The sequence below is a fragment of the Muntiacus reevesi genome, chromosome 20 (genome assembly GCF_963930625.1).
Source record: "Muntiacus reevesi chromosome 20, mMunRee1.1, whole genome shotgun sequence".
Classification (NCBI taxonomy): Eukaryota; Metazoa; Chordata; class Mammalia; order Artiodactyla; family Cervidae; genus Muntiacus; species Muntiacus reevesi.
The window spans coordinates 8,776,363-8,796,120 of NC_089268.1; the positions used below are offsets into that span (position 1 = coordinate 8,776,363).

Sequence of the window (19,758 nt, forward strand, 5' to 3'; positions counted from 1 at the left end):
TCAAGAACTGAGAGGGTCTAATCTCATCCAGCAAGAGAAGTCCTTCCTCAACAGTAGGTGTTTGCAATGCTCACTTGGGGATGTGGCATCTAATATTTTGCATTTTTGTAGAAATGAGAGTTTGTTTCAATGAAATGAGGTCAAAGACAGAGGCCTAGGAACAGAGAAATACCCGGCAATAGAGGTAGTGAAGGCCCTTCAAATCAAGGAAGTGAAATTTGCACCCTTGACATTCACCCCTCCCATGTCTGCACCTCTGAGAACCAGAGATGCTAGTTTGTAGACGCCTGTGGGGGCCAGAGTGCAGGCGGTGGGAGCCAGAGCTGGGCGGTGTGTGTTGGGGGTGGGGAGAGGGAACCACCCCGCTGGTGTGAGCGCTCCAGCCCTGCAGGAACTGGCTCTGCGTCCATGGGGAGAGGAGGATCTTCAACTCTGATGCAATCCAGGGGTGAATGTCATTTGTCTAACTGTCACGACTACTCTCTGTAATTCTAACAGATTCCTTCCGGAAACAAGGAAGGAGGCCTCTGTCCTGACTACAGGGGGATATTCCCAGGCCCCCAGCAGCTTCGCCCCCTTCACCCACTCTTGCTGTCATCTTCTGCTCTGCTCCCCAAAAGAGCATTACTTACTCCTTTTATAAAGAGAGGAGAAAGGGGGAAAAAGAGGTAAAAGGAGAAATCCAGAAAAACTAAAGTGACAAAATGAAGATGGAGAAGTGGAGGGAATGGCAGGAGAGTAAACCAAAGACAACAGACGCTGCAAGGCCAGGACGGGGGGAGCAGGGCGAGCAATGGGGGCAGGCAGGAGCGGCAGCCGGACGAGCAGAGCCGCCCCAGAAGCCCACTCTGCAGGCGCCGCCAGGAGGATGGGGTGTGCCGGTCCAAGCCCGGGCACCTGCTCGGCCTCACCCAGCTTCTTGGACAGGTGCGATCAAGGTCAGAGAGTGTGCTGGCTCCCCAAAAGAGCATCTCCCCCCAGTGCCCCCAAGGCTTTCCGGGGCCAGTCCCCACCCCTCCCCCTCCTCCGCGTTCATATTTGCTCCAAGAACCAGACAGACCACCGTTCCCACTGGCCCACCCTCAGACGTGGGCAGAGGCACCTCCACCGCCTCCCGTCCCCAGGTGTCCATACCCTGAGCATCACGATGGGGCGCAGTCTCTGAAGGGGAGACCGGGATCATCTGTATGTCCCGAGTCTGCTTCTCAGGCCCCGGGGTTAGTTACAACGTAAGGGGATCTCCATCAGGTCCGCCCAAATTACAAATATGTGGGATCGACTCTGCAAAGCACTGCTGATGCGACACCCACGCCACCTCCCCCTCTGACCCTGGGGCCGCGCTCACCAGGAGCCGGTTTTCCGTGAGAACCAACTCCGTGAGGCTCTCACAGTCTCCCACCGCCTCGGGCAGCTGCGTGAGTCGGTTCTGGTCCACCTTCAAGATCGACAGCTTCTTCAGTTTTCCTGTAAAAATTATTTAGGCTCATTAGTTATCGCTGTTTTTCTGGTCACCACTTGGCATTTCCCCTCTGCTTGCTGTTTGGAATTTCCATTCTCATTTGGTTTCCTCACCCAGCTTCAAGAAATTGTGCTATTTGCATTTAGAGTACAAAAGGCTGAGAGGTAAAATTGTGTGTTCTGCTTGTCAGAAACAGTAGGCAATTAATGGCGAATCATTTAAAAAGTTGCTACCTAAAAACATCATGTCAAAGCCCATAGATTTCAGGAAAAAATAAAGAGCTCGCTCTTGATGGAGATTTAAGAACAGGAAATGTCTTGTGTACAGAGGAGAGACTTTTATGTTACTCTAAGAATCATCCTGGCTCAGATGGCAAAGAATCTGCCTGCAATGCAGGAGACCTGGGTTCGATTCCTGGGTGGGGAAGATCCCCTGGAGAAGGAAATGGCAACCCACCCCAGGACTCTTGCCTGGAGAATTCCATGGTTAGGGGAGCCTGATGTGCTACGGTCCATGGGGTCAAAAAGAGTCAGACACAACTGAGCAACTAATACACACAAGAGTCATCCTCGCTGAAAACAAAAGACAGCCCGTGGCAATCTATTCTATCATCTGTGGATGAGTCAGTGGGGATCCCTAAGAGGGAAACCTCTGTGCCTGCAGGGTCAGATGGTAATCCCTGGAAAGCCACCTTAAGACAGGTCTGTTTCACTCAGGGCGCAGAATGGACTCCTGAGAGGTGCCCTCAGGCCACAGGGTAAGAGCCGGTTTACTGCAGCCTCTGTAGCCTCCACGGGCTGGAGGAGACCCTGAGCCTTCAGAGTCTCACTGTCAACTACTCCTGCAGTGGGAGCTGAGCCTACCGAGCTGTCCTTGGTATCCACAGAGAGTGGCCAGCGTGACGTCACTATCCTCAGGACAGTCAGGGAACAGCCTCTATCACAGATGTGATAAAGCTGGAGACGGGGAGACGCTGAAAGGATGAACTCGCTCTGAGTGCGGTCATGGGGCAGGGCAGGGGAGCTCACCAAATCATAAGCTCCTCATTCAGCATAGGCAGTGCCTACTATCACTGTCCCCAGAGGGCCCCCCAGTCCTCAGGGCATGGACTCGTCAGCATCGTCTCTGGGGCATGGAACAGACAGCTGGCAGAGCTCACCCCAAGGGACTCCTCAACACCACCACTCACAAGTGGGCCTGCAGACTGTCCCTGAGTACTCCTAGTGCCAGGAGGCTCATTTCTTCACTAAGCAGCCCACACTGATTCCTAAGAGATGCAGGTTAAGCTCTTTCTTAAATCAAACTGAGATCCACAACCTTTTCCTCGCACCCTCTTGAACTAGAAGATAGAATGAGTCGTCGCCTCCTTCTACCTGACAGCCCTTCAGAGGTCTGATGTCAGCCATCTCATGCCTATTTCTCCCCTTTCCCAGCAGCCAAACATCCTGAGTCCCCAAACATCCCAGAGCAGCATCAGCTGCTCTGATGCTACACGTGATTCCTACCAGATATTCCGACCTAGAGTCACAGTCCCCATCAGCTCCCCAACCAGACTCACCTAAAGGCAGCGTCTGTCTTTCCTTCTGCCAAGCCGCTCTTATCAGCAACCCTTTCATCTGGACCAGATGCCAGAAAGGAAGCCGGCCCTGTTACACAGTTTCTCCGACTACTGAAAACCTCTCCCAAACTCCCTTTGATGTTTAGAATGCAAGTTAAGTGAAGGTCAAAGAAGCTGTCCTATGACAGCCACACACAGGTTAAATATAGTTTCCTACAGTTTCTAGGAAGGCCTGGCTATGGCGGAGCTGACAGCCCACGTCTGTTTTTATCTTCTCTGTGTTTATTTTCTCACCCTGGGCTGAGCTCCTTTTCGGTAAAGGAAACGTCTGGACTGTTTTTTAAAGGAAACAGCACAGAATGGTTCAAGAAAAAGATGATTCCCGATGGACCAGAAAAGGCTCAATGTGCCCACCCCACTCCAGTAACAGCCCTTCCTGAGGGTCACACCATGAGGTCAAAGGTCACTCCGCATAAACTATTTGCAATGCTCAATTAGAAAAGTCTTGATAACTGTTCATATGCCCAAAACACATTCTATGATTTGGGCTGATCCCCACCAAAATCATGAACACAAGCTGCAGAGGAAGTACACAGGTCAATACGTGAAAGTAGTAACATATATCCAATATACCTGCTACCAGACCAGGAAAACAGAAATGCTTGCATATAGAGAAATTTACACTGTATTAAATACTCCTGCTTTCCTTCTTTAAAAGCAAACGACTGAAGGAACCACGCCCCAGCACCCAACAGCCAGCACGGTGGCAGCTGGCGCCATACTCACCGATGCCGTCTGGGAGCATCTCTAGCAAGTTCTGCGAAATGACCAAATCCGTCAGTGAAGTCAGGCCGCTGATCTCTTCCGGAAGCCGTTCCAACCTGTTTTCAGAGACGTCTAAGCAGAGTAGGTTCTTCAGATTTCCTATTTCCTGCATCAAGGACACAGGGAAAGAAAGTCACGCCGGAACCGGTCACCGTACGGAGGAATTTCTTATACTGACTTCTCCAGATCAAACCACAGAGTGGTCCTGAAGATGCTTCCCCAGTGCTGGCCGAAGGTGACAGCAGGGGTGTTTCCAGACCCCCTTCCAATGAAAATGGGAAGCTGTGTGAATCACACATACGGCGCTGGGAAGGGAGGCCAGGCCCTCCGCCTGCAGGCAGGCAGGCAGGGAGTCATCCCCTCAGTAAGGTGAGGACACGGGTGCCGGGAGAAAACCAGCCGCTTGAAGGCCCCACAGCTCGGGGATGAAGGAAAAAAAAGGCGACCAGACGCCAGTTCTCCAGTATTGGGCTCAATACTCAGAACAGCCTGCGAAGTCCTGGAGGCAGCCGACTCCCTTCTATCTGCCGTGATGGGCAGCCCGTGGTACAACAGGGGCTCAGCTGCTCCCCGGGAAACTGGAGCACGCACACACATGTGCACGCACACACACACACACACAGAAACACACACAGACACACACACACAGATACACACGGACATAGACACACACACACGCTACTAATACACACACACGGGCACACACACACACACAGATACACACAGACACAGACACACACACACTATTAATACACACACACACACAGATACACACGGACACAGACACACACACACACTATTAATACACACACACACACACGGGCACACACAGACACACACAGATACACACGGACACAGACACACACGCACACACACACACACAGATACACACACACACACACACACAATATTAATACACACACGCACACACGGGCACACAGACACACACACAAACACACACAGATACACACGGACACAGACACACACACACACTATTAATACACACATGCACACATGGGCACACACAGACACACACAGATACACACGGACACAGACACACATACACACTATATATTAATACACACATGCACACACGGGCACACACACACAGACACACACACAATATTAATACACACACGCACACATGGGCACACACAGACACACACACACTATTAACACACACATACACACACACCCTCTCCCTGTTGATACCTGAGACAAGAGCGCCAGACCGCTCCAAAAGGGAAGAGCCGGCCCCGGAGGGGAGGCACCTCCTTGGCCCGAGCTGCAGTCCAGAGGCGTCGGACCCTCCACTCTCCGACACACGCTCCCTCTCACCGCTGCCGCCTTCCCCGACCGGCTGCCAGCCTGCTCCCTCCCACGCTCAGCACCCTCCCGCCTGGACAGGTCTGGACACCCTCTGCCCAAGTCTGTTCACAACTGTGCCTCCATCCTTCCCTCCGGGAAAAATCGCTCCAGGCCCGGAATGAAGCCCCACCTTGAACTCCAGTGGCCCCCTGAAGTCTACCTGAGCACAGACTCCTTAATCAGTACCGAATCTGGCCTGAACAACTCTACCCAGCTTATCCCCCACCAACACACACCCTGGGACCCCACCCCTCATTTCCTGCCTGGAGGAAATCAGACTACCTTTCTACCAATTTCAGGCCAGGCTCCCTGAGGAGAGCCTACTTTTTAAATTTATTCCTTTAAACAGTGTTTTGTCTCCTTTTCTTTCTATTACCAGTGAAGACAGGAAAATAACTGATTATCTGAGACTGTCTGATGAGTTTAGTCCTGACTCAATAAAAGGTTATACAAGTGGGCCAAAGAGATGCATTAAGAAAAAAAAAAAAAGAATAACAAGATCAGTGGCAGGTTAATTTCTTTGTGTTTAGGACATGACGTTTTGCACATCGTTGTTTACATGTATCTGTCCACTGCATGTCTAAGAGCTTTTTATTTTATTGAGGTATGCTGTGTTAATTTCTCCTACACCACAAAGTGACTCGTTATACATATGTAGATTCTTTTTTATATTCTTTTTCCATTCTGTTTTATCACGGGATACTGAATATAGTCCCCTGCGCTCCACAGTAAGGTCTGTTGTTTACCCAACCTTTATAGCTGGTATTTTATTACTTTCTTAATATCTTCCTCGCATTTCTGCCCCATCCTTTGACTTTTTTAAGTAACTAGAATTCTCTTAATCAGGACGTTTCATAATTTCCTACAGAAATCCGTTAATCAAACCCTCACTCCTATCAGCTGCTGATCTGCCCTTTCCTCTTCCCAAATGCAGCCAAGACCTCAGAGACAGACTCAAATTAGCTCCTTAGCTGCATGAGTCGTCGGTGATATCCTGGCAATTCCAGCACATAACTACAACTAGGATTTTACTCAAGTGCTTTTTTACAGCACCAGACTTCCTTGCACAAATACACCTTCCCCAGCCCAAGGACACAGTCCCGTCATGGCTGGTTCAGGGAGCCCAGCAGAGACAGGTCCTGAATTACTATACAATATGCATACCTCGACCACCCTTTAAACCCTGGCTCTAAGGGGCCCTAAGAGTAGAATTCAGTAACAGCTGGAGAAAAACAAAGTTGGGGGAAACGCCTGTGTGCTGCTGTTTGTTCAAGTTTCTCTCTCAACTGGTGAGAAGGTGGGTCTGCGTGCTAGAACCCACAAGCTGACCGCATACACAGAGGCCCACACAACCCCATTTCACTTGGAACACGGTTCCTCACACTTGGTAACAGCAGGAAAGATGTAAACAGCATGTGATGTTCCAGCTACACCATAAGCAACATTTGGAAAAAACATGAAGTAGCAACTTTTTGCACTGATTTTACATCAACTATTACACAGCAAAATGTGCTCAAACCATCCCAAAACACTTGGCATATCACCATCAGTGGCAGAAACTTCTGCCATCAGAATCTGGGATCCTGATAATTTCCAAATGAGCTAGGCTTCAAGCAGGCAACCCAGGCCTCAAGCCAGGATGAAATAAAATGCAGACTTCACACACCAAAAGATATATTTACTATGTTTAGAAACGGTGGGTTGAGGCTTTCAATTTTTTATGGCAATGTGGCGTGATGAATGTTCAACGTATTTTTCCGAATCTGCTTTGGCAACCAACGTTTTAGTTTTCAAGCTCCCTTTTCTAGAAAATCTCATGGAGGAGCAGGGGATGCATGAGGGTGACGGTGGTCTTTTTGCGTTTTGGAGGGAAACTGTGAAATTACCACTCACCTGAGGTAATTCTGACAGTTGATTTCCATCCAACCAGAGATCCTTTAGATGTAAGAGAGCTCCTATTGATTCTGGCTAAAACAAAAAGCAATGTTATGGTAGCAAAGCTCCAGTTATTTAGCCTCCCATTAAGAAGGGAAGGACCTTCACTCAGCAGTTGGGAATGGAGTATCACAGCGGAGGTTTGTGGGTACTTCTCTAAAATCAGCACCCCTCCCCTAAAAGCATCCCCAAGACTCCCCAGGAATGCCAGCTGCTTACACTCATGCCGTCACCTCCACCCCCCAATCATTACCCGTAACCCGTGTGGACCGAAGCACATGCTCTAATTTTGCCAAGCTGCCTCTGTGGAAACACTAGCTTAAGAGCATCCCTAGAGATGCCCCCCAAATATTCTGTGATCATAACTAGGAACAAGGTGAAATTCAAATCTCTCTTCAGTACAGACTTACCAAATTATATATTTCATTGTTTCCTAAATCAAGTTCTTCTAGTCTCCGTAGCTGGGTAAGGGAGCTATTAAAAAAAAAAAAAAAATTACAAAGGGAAGGAGCTCTTGGGACTTAGAAATGCCGAGCAACATAAGATTCCTCACTTGGACTAGTTTCCCAAAAGAAGATTCATCTGGATTTTATGGCCATAAATACTGCACAGGAAGTCTATTAAGGCTGGCATCTCTCAAATTTTCCAAAAGACACAGAACTTCTTTTTGACAAGCTACTGTAGTTTGTTTTTTTTTTTTTAAATGCTTCAGGAAATTCATTCAGTATGAACCCCCCCTCCCCTTCTCCCCAGAGACTCACTCAGGGAGATAAGTAAGTAGATTCTCTCTCAGTTCCAGTGAAGCCAGGTTATAAAGACTAGAAGTGAACAAAAGAAAAAAAGCGTTTAAGGAAAATGCCTAAGATTTTTCCTACTCCCTTCCTTCCCTAGCAACCCCCACTCCCCTAAGTATACACTCCAGAAGGAGCAACTCTTAGTAAGACCTTGTACGTCACTTCCCCGAGGAAAAATATCCCTGACCACCCCATCCCCAGTAAAAAGAGTATCGTCTCTACTTTGCAAATTTTAACATTAAGATAAAGAGCGCGGCATCGTCACCGCAGGGCCTCGCGCACAGGAACTCTGTGCAGCTGATACATGGAAAGAACCCTCCAGCCCCTGAGAGACAGCCACTCCCAGGACCAGGACAGGAGCCGAATATGCGCTTCCAGGCTTGAATGTCAAAATGCACCGCGGCCTTAACAGTATACCGCCTGAACACCTTTCATCTCGAGCTGCTCTTCTTGCCAACATCACTGAGAAGTCTGTCTGTCTGAACGCAGTGGGCCTCTCAGTGCAGAGAGTCCACGTGTTCCACTGAAGTTCCCACCCTCACAGAGCAAGGGGCCCCTGAGATGCGGGAGGTCAAGAAGCGACGCCGTCCACGCGGTGCCCAGGACACCAGCCTGATTCGGGAAACGGTGGCTGTGATAGTGCTGCTTTCATTCTTAATAAACCCCGAGCGCACTCTTTTCAGCAGATTCTCCTGCCTCTTCGCTGTAATCCACCTCTAGCAGAAACACTGTGCAGATACAGAGGTTCTCCCCAGATGCCGATGATCTGGGTCATGGTGGCAATTCTGAATCAGCAGACGCCACACACATACCAGTATGTCAGCGCTGGCACAACACGCTGATTCAGGAGAGAATCAGCTGATTACTCCAGCAGGCGTTGTGCTAAGCTCTGAAAAGCGAGAACTCCAGCTTCTGCTAATGTCACCAGAGTAACGCCCAGACTTGGAGGACTTTTACTTGTGATCCCACAGAACACAGGGAGTCAGACCAACACCCTAATCTGCCTTAATCCTCTGTCCTGCCAACATCAAAGCCAGAATAGCAGGCACTGACAGCGCTTCTCATAACATTAGAAAATGTAAATTTGATTTGCAGGAACAATGCATAATACACACATAAAACCTACTGGCTTGAAAATGTATTTGAACTATACATCTGAAAAGCACAAAATTGGTATCCCCTCCAATTTTCTAAAAATAATCTCGGAAATTTAGAAACTGAGTAACAGTCTCACAATTAAATCAAGAGGAAAAAAATAAAATCCTTCAGAATATATATTTTTTAAAAGTCAGTAACCCTGCTAATAAATAATTAGGAATTTAATACCAAGACTCTTCCCCCAAAATGCAGCCAGGTGGAATCACAATTTCCCAGTCCCACTGCCCCTGGGCCAAACCCTCACGTAGAAGAAATAACGTAGAAGAAATAACGTGGGAGGGAGGAGGGACCACCCACTATGTGCCCCTAAGAGCAACCCACAGAAAAGGCGGAGACCGGACATTACAAGCCATGTAAAAGTAAAATCAAGGGCTTGGTTTTCAGTTTCAGCTGTTCCCAGAACCAGTTTTAAAAGGAAATGTGATAACCATTTGGTTGTTTTCACATCTCTATTTTAAAAACCACTGACAGACCTGCCGCTGTAACTATTTAACGCTCATCACTTTCACATCTCTTCTGACCCACTAGAGACATCCACTAATGAAATGAAGGGAAACGTCCTTGTTTGCTTCCAAAGCTCCCTCCTTGGGCACCATCAAGAGCATCTTGCAAAGCAGTGTCACCAGGCCCAGTTACTGACACCTCCTGCCTGAAGCAGAACAGAGCTGGGCCCGCCCGCCACCCAGGGCACCCCCTGGGGCGGGAGGCACGGGGCGGGGGTCCTGACTGTCATCTCCTGGCCGTCACTGGCATCACCAGGATGACCTCATCAAGAAAGCGAGGTCCGCTGGTGTGAGGTCCATCAGACAGTGGCAAAGCCACAGCTCAAATCTGGTAAGAAAGCCAAGACCCTGCCCTCACCCTGTGTGCCTTAGGCACTCGGGCGTGTCCGACTCTTTGCGACCCCATGGACTGTAGCCCACCAGGCTCCCGTGTCCATGGACTTCCCCAGGCAGGAATACTGGAGCGGGTTGCCACTTCCTTCTCCGCCCTCATTCTGAGGACTGCCATTCTCTGGAACTCTATAATTTACATCCCTCACAACTGCCTGGATCTGCTTGGCTGAAGTGCTTCACCATGGTGCCTCGATTCCCCTAGAATGAAGACAACCATACCTACTGCAGCCATTAGGGTGTGATACATATTCCTTCCAGTTAACAGAGCCGGTCTGATACGTTATTTCCTTAAGACAGCCCTGTGCCCAAGTAGTTATGCCTTCGTGAATGCTCGGTCACTCAGTCGTGTCCGACTCTTTCCGACCCTACAGACTGCAGCCTGCCAGGCTCCTCTGTCCCTGGAATTTTCCAGGCAAGAATACTGGAGTGGGTTGTCATTTCCTACTCCAGGGAAGTATAGTCGGGGGCCACACAAATGTGTGTGCCCCAAGGCAGGGTACCCGAAAAGACTGCTTCACAATTCTATCAACCACGGGAGCCATCCCCTCTGCCCAAAACCGCCTCCGAGGACAGGCCTGCAGATGGGGAGTGGCTGGCACAGGACAATTTTTAAGGATACATCATCCATAACTGGGGACTTGAGGGACAATGATGAATAAAAAGCAAGGACACTGGTTTGACTACAGACACCCACCTCCCACATAAGCCCAAACCTCAGAGCGTAACCTGGCCAGGCTGTTCTCATTTCGATTAACTGATTCTCAAATGAAACCATGGGTTTGGCTCTCATCGGTACCTGCCCTGGACAGTCCCAGGCCAGTGCACAATCCTACCAGTCCCTCCAGAACAGAGTTCTCCAGGCCGTTCTAGGAAGAGCTGACTTAAAACAGGGCCAGCTTGAATGCAGATCTGGACCAGAGACAGTAAGATCAAAATGCAAGGATGAATGACCTCCTCTTCTGGCTTTTCTGAATACAGCATCTTCCATCAAGACTTCAGGATGGTGCCTTCCCTATGCAGGCAACCTGGCCAATTCCAGGTCAATTCCAGCATCTTTGCAAGGAAGGGACACACTGCTAAGAACTGACGCAGTCTGGGGACTTGAACTCAATTCTGTCTACTTCAGAGGGCAGGCTCTTAGCCACATGCATTTACCAGCTGCTGCAAAGATTAGACACTCGACAGGCAACATGAGAATGGTCATTAGTGCTCGACTACTAGTAACGACACCAGCAGAAACTGTATGACAGAGGCTGTTGCGAGTTCTTTCCAAGAATTAACTTTATGGATGAGAAAATGAAGGCACAAGAGTGCGCCTGAATGAGGTCTTCCACAGCGGGGAAGGGGCAGAGCCAGGACTCACCATGGCATCTGCATTTTCAGTCACCATTTTCTGCTCTCACCCTCGAGTTTGTGAGGTCCACTTTGTGAATAGGGAATACAGTATTTGTGAATATTTGTGATGTAGTACTAATACATTGGGCCTGCCGAGGTGGCTCAGTGGTTAAGGAATCTGTCTGTCAATGAAGGAGACGCTGGATCAATCCCTGAGTCATGAAGATCCCCTGAAGGAAGGCAACCCACTCCAGGATTCTTGCCTGGAGAACTCCATGGACACAGGAGCCTGGCGGGCTAAGTCCATGGGGTCACAAAGAATCAGACACGACTGAATGACTAACCAGCAGCAGCAATATAATACATTAATAAACATGCAGAACAAATATTCAGGAATGAGTTGGCTCCCACCTCTGTCCTGCGTCTATCCAGTCTCCTATCACCTGGACCCTTCTCACGGGAAATAACCTTCTCACGGAAAATAACCCTTTCTGTTAGTTATTTATGCATTTACCCACAGTTGCCTTTTATGCAAAGAAAAAGGGGTATGAATATATAGCCTTAGCTTCCTTTATTCATACAAAAGGCAGCATCTTATACAAAGGAGATTTTTTACTTTCTTATCAACAGATAATACACACGGGTATTTTTTTTTAATTGCATGGTAATTTGGAATCTATACAGACCTTACTTTTTTTAAACCGCTCCCCCAGTAACAGATATTTTACCCTTAAATTTTTAATTCTCGGCAAATTAAATTTCTGTGTAATATCATCAGGATGACCTCCTACACAAGCCACTATTTTCTATCTTTCCTTCACTCCCACCATTTTTACCATCAAATGGGGTTTAGCTTTTTCTTTTTTTTTAAATACTATTTATTTGTCCACACCAGGTCCTCGCTGTGGCACTGGGGCTTCCTTGAGCTGGCATCAGGCCCGGAGCGCCCCAGGCTCAGCAGCTCAGCACACAGGTTTCGCTGCTCTGTGGCACGCGAGGTCTTAGCTCCCCGCCCAGGGGACTGAACCTGTGTCCTCTGCACTGGAGGGCGAACTCTTAACCAGTGGACCACCACGGAAGTCCCCCAATCAGGGTTTAAAAAAAGACAAAATCCTAACAAGCTTCTGCAGGAAGAGAGTGCAGAAGCCTTTGGTGCCAGCAGCTGACAGTCCCTGAGAGCACGCACAAGAGTTCATTCTGCTGTGAGCCAACACGCAGGCCAACTGTATTTTTAGGATTCTATTTCAGGGACTGGATGAGGGGTTACTTAAAAAAAAATTTACATCTGTCCTCCACTGTATTTTAAAAATTCCTTTCTAAACCACTTGGATTTCCACCCCCCCCCCCATTTTGGTGGCCAATAGCATTAAGAAAGTAAAGAATAAAATAAATTAAGATGCCTCCAAGCAAACAAATGACAGTACACTATTAAACCATTAAAATATAAAATCTGTAAACATTTATGGCAATACTTTTCAACTAGGATGAGGGAAGTGCTTACATATACACAGTATTTCTGCTTTTTTAGTACCAGACTAGTATTTAATAAGAAAACTCTGGTTACAAACTTCCTTGTGATGTTGCTCTAGAAAATTTTCTAAAAATCTTTCATTTTATTTTTGCAGCAATAAATATTTACAGAAATTCCCAGGGGCCTCAAAAAAAAAAAAAAAAAAGAGAGAGAGAGAGAGTATTAAATACAGTAATAGTTTTCAAAAAGACTGATTCTTTTCAGGCAGCATGTACTAACAGGTCACCATTCCCAAGGGCAGCAGACACAAAATCACACCCACATGCTCGACTTCAATCTGCCAGAGAACCCGGGGCTTATCTGCTTGTTCTACTTCTACTAGCAAATGGTCACAATTCAATCTTTATTGATGATAACCATTCAGTGACTGACCACTGGGTTTTGAGCACCATACCAATCTATTACACATATTTCTTCTTCTTAAAGAATGCTATTCTTTGAGGAGAAAATTTAATTAAATAGAGATGTTTAGATATATTTAGGCTGACTCATCTTTTTTTTGATGGTACCAGTTTCTTTAACAGCAAAGGACATGGAATCTCATGAAGCCAGATACACAAAGCCAAACAGAGCAGCTTGCTCATGATAGAGGCAGAGGCTCTCCAGACTCTCACAATTCTCCCTGAGTTCCCCACCCTCCCCGACTCCACAACACCTGGACGTTTTGGAGGCTCTGGCTCTGTGTACCTGTTTATCACCAAGTGCCAGTAAACTGAGACGAAATGATGTTAGCACATTGCTGGTGAGGCTACACTACAGAGGATTTCCTTTAAGAATAGCGTAGATCCATTTCCTAGGTATAGCATCACCCCTCAGCAGCACCAGGCTTCTTCAAGTTTGTCTAGTGTCTCTTCTTTTTTATTACTATTTAGATACATTTCACATACTATAATATCCACCATTATATCCACCATTATAATGCATACTATTCAGTGGTTTTCATTATATTCACAAGATTGTACAAACATCACCACGACCTAATTTCTAGAAAATTTCTATCATCTAAAAAGAAACTTCACACCCATCACAAGTCAATTCTTTCTAGGAGGGGTTTAAAGAGGTCTTCATAAAGCACAAATATGCCAAAAGTTTCATGAATTAGAAAATGAGGGCTGGGGAAGGGAGGCGGAGATTCATGTGCCCAGTGGGGCACGCTACAGCAGAGGAGATGCAGCTTCCTACAGGACGAGACCAAGTTCAAAGCCCCCAGTGAGACACACACACATGTACACACACACCCTGCTCCCACCATCCCACCCTATTCTTGCCCCAGTCATAGGCAACCACTAATTTCTGTCTCTATGAGCTTGCTTCTGCTGAACATCTCATGTGAATGAAATGGTACAATATGTGACCTTGCTGCCTGGCTTCCCTACGGAACATGTTTCCCAGGTTCATCCACACTGGAGCATGTGTAGCGACCCCATTGCTTTTTTATGGCTGAGTAATACTCCATCACATGGGAATAGCATATTTTGTCTATCGGTTCCTCCACTGATGGAAATTTGAATTGTTTCTGCCTTTTGGCTATTATGAATGATGCTTCTATGAACATCTGTACACCCTTATTTTTATAGACATATGTTTTCGGTGCTCTCAGGTAAACATGACTAGCAGTGGAACTACTGGGTCATATAGTAACCAGGTTCAACTTTTTGAGGAAGGGCCTACTCCCTTAAATGAGGGCTGCATCCTTTTTATTGAAGTATACTTGATTTATAGTACTGTGTTAAGTTCAAGTATACAGCTAAGTGATTCAGTTATATGCATATATACATATGCATGCATGCATGCTAAGTCACTTCAGCCCTGCCCATGGGGACTCTCCAGGCAAGAACTCTGGAGTGGGTTGCCATGCCCTCCTCCGGGGCCGAACCCACGACTCTTACCTCTCTTGTGCTGGTAGGTGGGTTCTTTACCACTAGTGCCACCTGGGGAGTAGTGTGCATCTGATTTTTTAAAAATATTTATTATTCTCATCATCATGGCCGCACCGGCTCTTTGTTGCTGGGCAGGGGGCCTCTGCTGTTGCAGAGCACGGGCCTAATGTGTGTGGGCTTAGTTGCCCCACGGCATGTTTGATCTTGGTTCCCCAGCCAGGGATCGAACCCATGTCCCCTGCTTTGGAAGGCGAGTTCTTAACCCCTGGACTACCACGGAAGTCCCAGTAGTGTGCATCTTTTCAGTCCAATCCCCTGACTTATCCCTCGCTGCCTTTCCCCTTTGGTAACCAAAAGTTTGTCTTGTCTGTTTGCAAGACTGTTTTTGTTTTATAAATAACTCCATTTGTACTATTTTTTATATTCCACAGAAAACTGCTATATTTGTCTTGATCTGTCTGACCTACTTTACTTAGTACAATAATCTCTAGGTCTATCCATGTTGCTACAACTAATTTCAAGAAAAATATTTTCACTATCAACAAGCTCTTTTGAGAGGAAAGTTCTTTTACACTTTGTACCAATGTTTCAAAAATTCTTAAAAGTAAATTCATCTTTCCTGGCTTGACCAGTGGAATCTTCCTGGTGTTTTTAGTGATATTAAAAAAAAAAAGTCATTGTCACTTGGCACTGTTTTCAAGGGCTTATCTGAAAACTCAGTTTTACTGAGAGAGTTTTCATAAAGCCCATCCGAGACCTGGAATTCTCCTCTCAAAGGTCTATGAAGGCCTCCCTCCTTCCCCACCGCCCTTCCTGCCTCCCTGGCACCTTCAATGACAAAGCCCTTTACTTAACTTTACCCCAGCTCTTTCTAGGAGGGACTTAAAGAGGTCTTCATAAAGCACAAGTAGGCCAAAAGTTTCATGAATTAGAGAATGAGGGCTGGGGAAGAAGGAGGAGATTCATGTGCCCAGCGGGGCAACCTACAGCAGAGGAAATGCAACTTACTACAGGCCGAGACCAAGTTCAAACCCTGCAGTGAGACACACACGGCAGATGACTTGCCCCACCTTACAGACAAAGCTAACAGCGTGGGGCGGCGCCCGGTACTCGGCGAGTGGGAGCTGCAGCGGGACAGGAGTGCCGATGCCCCCACCCTGCCCCTGGCCCCGCACGCCAGCAGCATCACCGCCCCCAGGTCCCCGGGTCCCTTCACCACATGGAAACCAACACAGCTGCTCCTACTGATCGTGGGAACCAGCTCTGAGCTTTCTGGCAACAAAAGCAGAAAGGGAAGTGTGATAAATGTCAGAACTGTTATTAAAAGGAAGAAGCTTACGGCTCTCCCAGTGAGGCATTTTTTCCCCTAAAGATGTGTATTTTTTAAATCTCTGTAAGAACTCCTTACCTGGGGGAAAGTAAGCAACATTAATTGGTAATAACTATTCTTCAGTAGGAGGGGGGCATGGGAACCAGTATTCCTGCCTAGAGAATCCCATGGGCAGACGAACCTGGCGGGCTACAGTCTGTGGGGTCGCAAAGGGTCGGACACGACTGAGTGACTAACACACATTCTTCAGGAGAAGGTTTCAGGGCAACAGAAGCAGGTTCTTTTCATAGTTGTTTCTTTAAACCAGTTTTTTATAGAAACGGTATAGCATTCAGCCCAAGAAGGGACTTTGCAGGAATAGGCTAGCGTGGTCCCAGCACAAAGCTTCCAGAACCCACCTGGATCACCTACGATGTGAGTTTGGAACCCAGCAGCATGGAGGAGAAAACACGATGTGTCTCACCCATGAATTCATCCAGCGTGTCAGAGCCACAGCAGGGTCGGTCCAGACACAGAGAGGGGCTCAGACCCAGAGCTCCACGGCTCCAGGAGACAAGGTGGAGCCAGCATACATGCTAATCCCGCGCGCGCGCACACACACACACGCACACACACGCACTGCCCTTCTCCGTGCAAAGGACTCCAGTGCTGAGCATGTGGGCGATCCAGAGATCAGCAATCTGTGAGCCTGGGGTCTCTTTCATCTCTCCCAGTTACTAGAGGAGGTTTCACAGAAGAGCTAGAACTTCAGCACTTAGGTGGGGGAAAACCTCAGCCAGTCTGGATAGTGAGCAGACAGGTAAAAATTTTTAAATTCACTTTCGTTGAGAGGGTTTGAAGTGATCTACAACCCAGTGAAAACTCCTGATGCTACAGAGCAAGCACTGTCAAGCGTCTGAAACAGGTCACCGAACCACGTAAAACACACATGCAGCAGGCTTTTAAATGCAAACATATATACAACACAGATACAAGAAATTCAGAAGCTAATAGCAGAACTGTGCTAGTACAAGCAGGGGCCAGCAGGGACCACCCACCAGAGCCCTTGTCCATACTCTCCACAAGACCTGGGAAAGACTTCTATAAACCCCTGCAGACCAGACAAGGCTGAGTTTGAGAACCACTGGTCTCTGGCTTAAGTGACTCCCAGCTATGATGCTCTAGAGGGCGGTCCCCACACATTTAAGAGTAAATCCTCACACTTATATTTATTGTAAAATAAGATATATAGATATACTACGTACCAATATATTGCATAACTATAAAATACATAAAAAGAAAAAAATTTAAGTAGAAAATAAAAACAAAAGAAAAATATTCTTAAATATTTTATTAGTGATACAAAAATCTTTTGGGCTCTCATTAGTGAAAGCAATGAGACTAAAAATACTATATTATGTAGTAAATACTCTGTTTTACATTTAGGAACAAAATTGATCCTAAATGATTCACTCTGATACTCATTTAATGGTTTAACAAGTGAAAAAGATACCTCACAAAGTCACATTGATCCAGGGACTTCTCTGGCAGTCCAGTGGTTAGGACCCGGCACTTCCACTGCAGGGGGCTCAGGTTTGATCCTTGGTTGGGGAACTAAGATTCTACATGCCTCAGCCCAGCCAAAATATTTTCTTTTTAAGTTACACTGATGCAAGAACTGTGTCATCAGCTGCACTTACTAAATCATCCATTAGTAATTTTTAAAAATTTCTTCTGATTATTGCTAAATTGCTAAAATTCAGATGATAAATTCCCATCATCCCCGACATCAAACACTTGTTCATTAAGACTAATCGGAAAGTGTATTTTTAACAAAAAGGTTTTTAAACACCCATTGAAAGTCAGCTAGTTTCCTGCTCCTTGTTAAATACCACCTTTCCTTTGAAGATCCAAGTAATTATGGACAGGCCATCACAGAAGAGGATCAGCAAATCCGGGACACTTTTATTCTAGTGACAGCAAAATGTATACTTTTGCATGAAGTAGCTGGTATCCCTCTCCGGTGGTTTAAAAGATTTTCATCATCATTCCTCATCTTGTTACAGAGTATTGCAAAGATTCTACTGCTTGAGAGACTTGCTTCATCACAGTAACCACACGAAGGTTACCTGGCTCGGAGCCACACCCTGCGGGACATGAACCAACTGTGCAACGCTGGCTGCTGCTCCGCACCAACAGCTGAGGCTGCAGACTCACAAGAGCCCAAACAGCGCACTCAGCACCCCCACGGCAGCAGCTCAGGTCCTGTGCACCGGGGCAACTGCGGGAGCCCCGCAGAAGGTTCTGTATGAGAAAGACACGCAGCAGAACGCTACCACGTGAACCAGCAGCTCAGCTTCCCCACAGGACACTGAGCATCTGTCGATGACAGCGGATCTTTGCAAAGCAGTGACAAACGCTGATTGGTGCCCATCAGGTCCCCTCCTGACGTTTCAGAATGCAATACAAATATTCAGTCTCTCAATGTACATGACTGCTTTTTCACACAGCGACTAGGTTGTTAGCAGAGAAATGCTTACCAAGCTGTCTGGACCTGCCTCTTTAACAAGTGAACTGTTAGGTGTCCCAAGGGGAACCAGGAGACAGTCGCTGAGACTCTCAGGGCCGTGGGAGGTGGCTGTCCCACGGTGATGGGGGTAGAGTTGGGGAAAAGCAGGCCTGGGACCAGAAGAGCCGGACTCCAGCTCCAGCTCTGCCTTCAACGCCCAAACGCCCTCCTCCAAACTGCCTGTTGGCAAATCACACAGGAGGGAACAGGGTGCCCTCAGCTGCAAGGTCCTGCAAGGGAGCTTGTCCTAAAGGCTGGGCTCTCTCCCCCAGGCGGGACATGCCCACCCCGCCCTGGAGAAATCCATAGCTTTCTCAGTTAAGGGCATCTGCCCAAGCCAGGTAACGAAAGGAGAAACCAGGTTCCCATCGTCACCAGAGGCTGAAAGGACCGACACCGAGGTGTCTGCCTCATCTGACCAAAGCGGCAGGGTGAACTCACGCCCAGCCCCCCACGTCAGCACCCATAGGGACAGCGGGGAGTGTCCATCAGGCAGGTGGCCATTCATCGTCCTTCGTGCTTGCTGCAGCACTCGCTACTTGTGCCCCATTTACAATACCATCCTGTCTCTGAAAAGTATTCTGGTCACTAAATATTTGGTTAAATGCTCCAAAGCAACCACGTGGGAATCCTTTGGGAAACTGCAGAGTCCCTCCCAATGAGGAAGTGCTAAGCGGCTTCAGTCGTGTCTGACTCTTTGTGACCCTACAGACTGCAGGCTCCTCCGTCCACGGGATTCTCCAGGCAAGAACACTAGAGTGGGTGGCCATGCCCTCCTCCAGGGGATCTTCCGACCCAGGGATCGAACCTGGGTCTCTAACGTCTCCTGCGCTGGCAGGTGGATTCTTTACCACTAGCGCCACTGGGGAAGTCCCCCAGTGAGGAAAGCCGGTATCAAATGATGATCTGTTTAAGGTAGAGAATACTTATGCCAACAGGAGGTGTCCTGGACAGTCAGCATCTCAGTGGCGTCAGGCGCCTTTCCAGCACAGTCCAGGACACCAGAGGGGCCCAGTTGTCCCAGGGAGGAACCTGCTCTCCCTGTTCTTTCTGCTTGGTGAAAACAGACACACAAACCCTAAGTCCAACAGGCAGAAACAGCAGAGTCTCTTACTAAGGTAACAAACACCGCCAGAAATGT

General features: G+C 47.6%; 1 protein-coding gene across 1 annotated transcript in view; it reads right to left on the reverse strand.

Annotated features, from left to right (window-relative positions):
* The window catches only part of LRRC1 (leucine rich repeat containing 1), a 128,478-nt gene that overhangs the window by 21,566 nt on the left and 87,154 nt on the right, over positions 1 to 19,758 (reverse strand). Inside the window, exons 5-9 of the mRNA XM_065912899.1 lie at positions 7,907 to 7,963; positions 7,556 to 7,619; positions 7,104 to 7,178; positions 3,804 to 3,948; positions 1,346 to 1,464 (exon numbers count right to left, since the gene is read on the reverse strand). Coding sequence (XP_065768971.1) covers positions 1,346 to 1,464; positions 3,804 to 3,948; positions 7,104 to 7,178; positions 7,556 to 7,619; positions 7,907 to 7,963 — 460 coding nt within the window. The remainder of the gene's footprint in view (positions 1 to 1,345; positions 1,465 to 3,803; positions 3,949 to 7,103; positions 7,179 to 7,555; positions 7,620 to 7,906; positions 7,964 to 19,758) is intronic.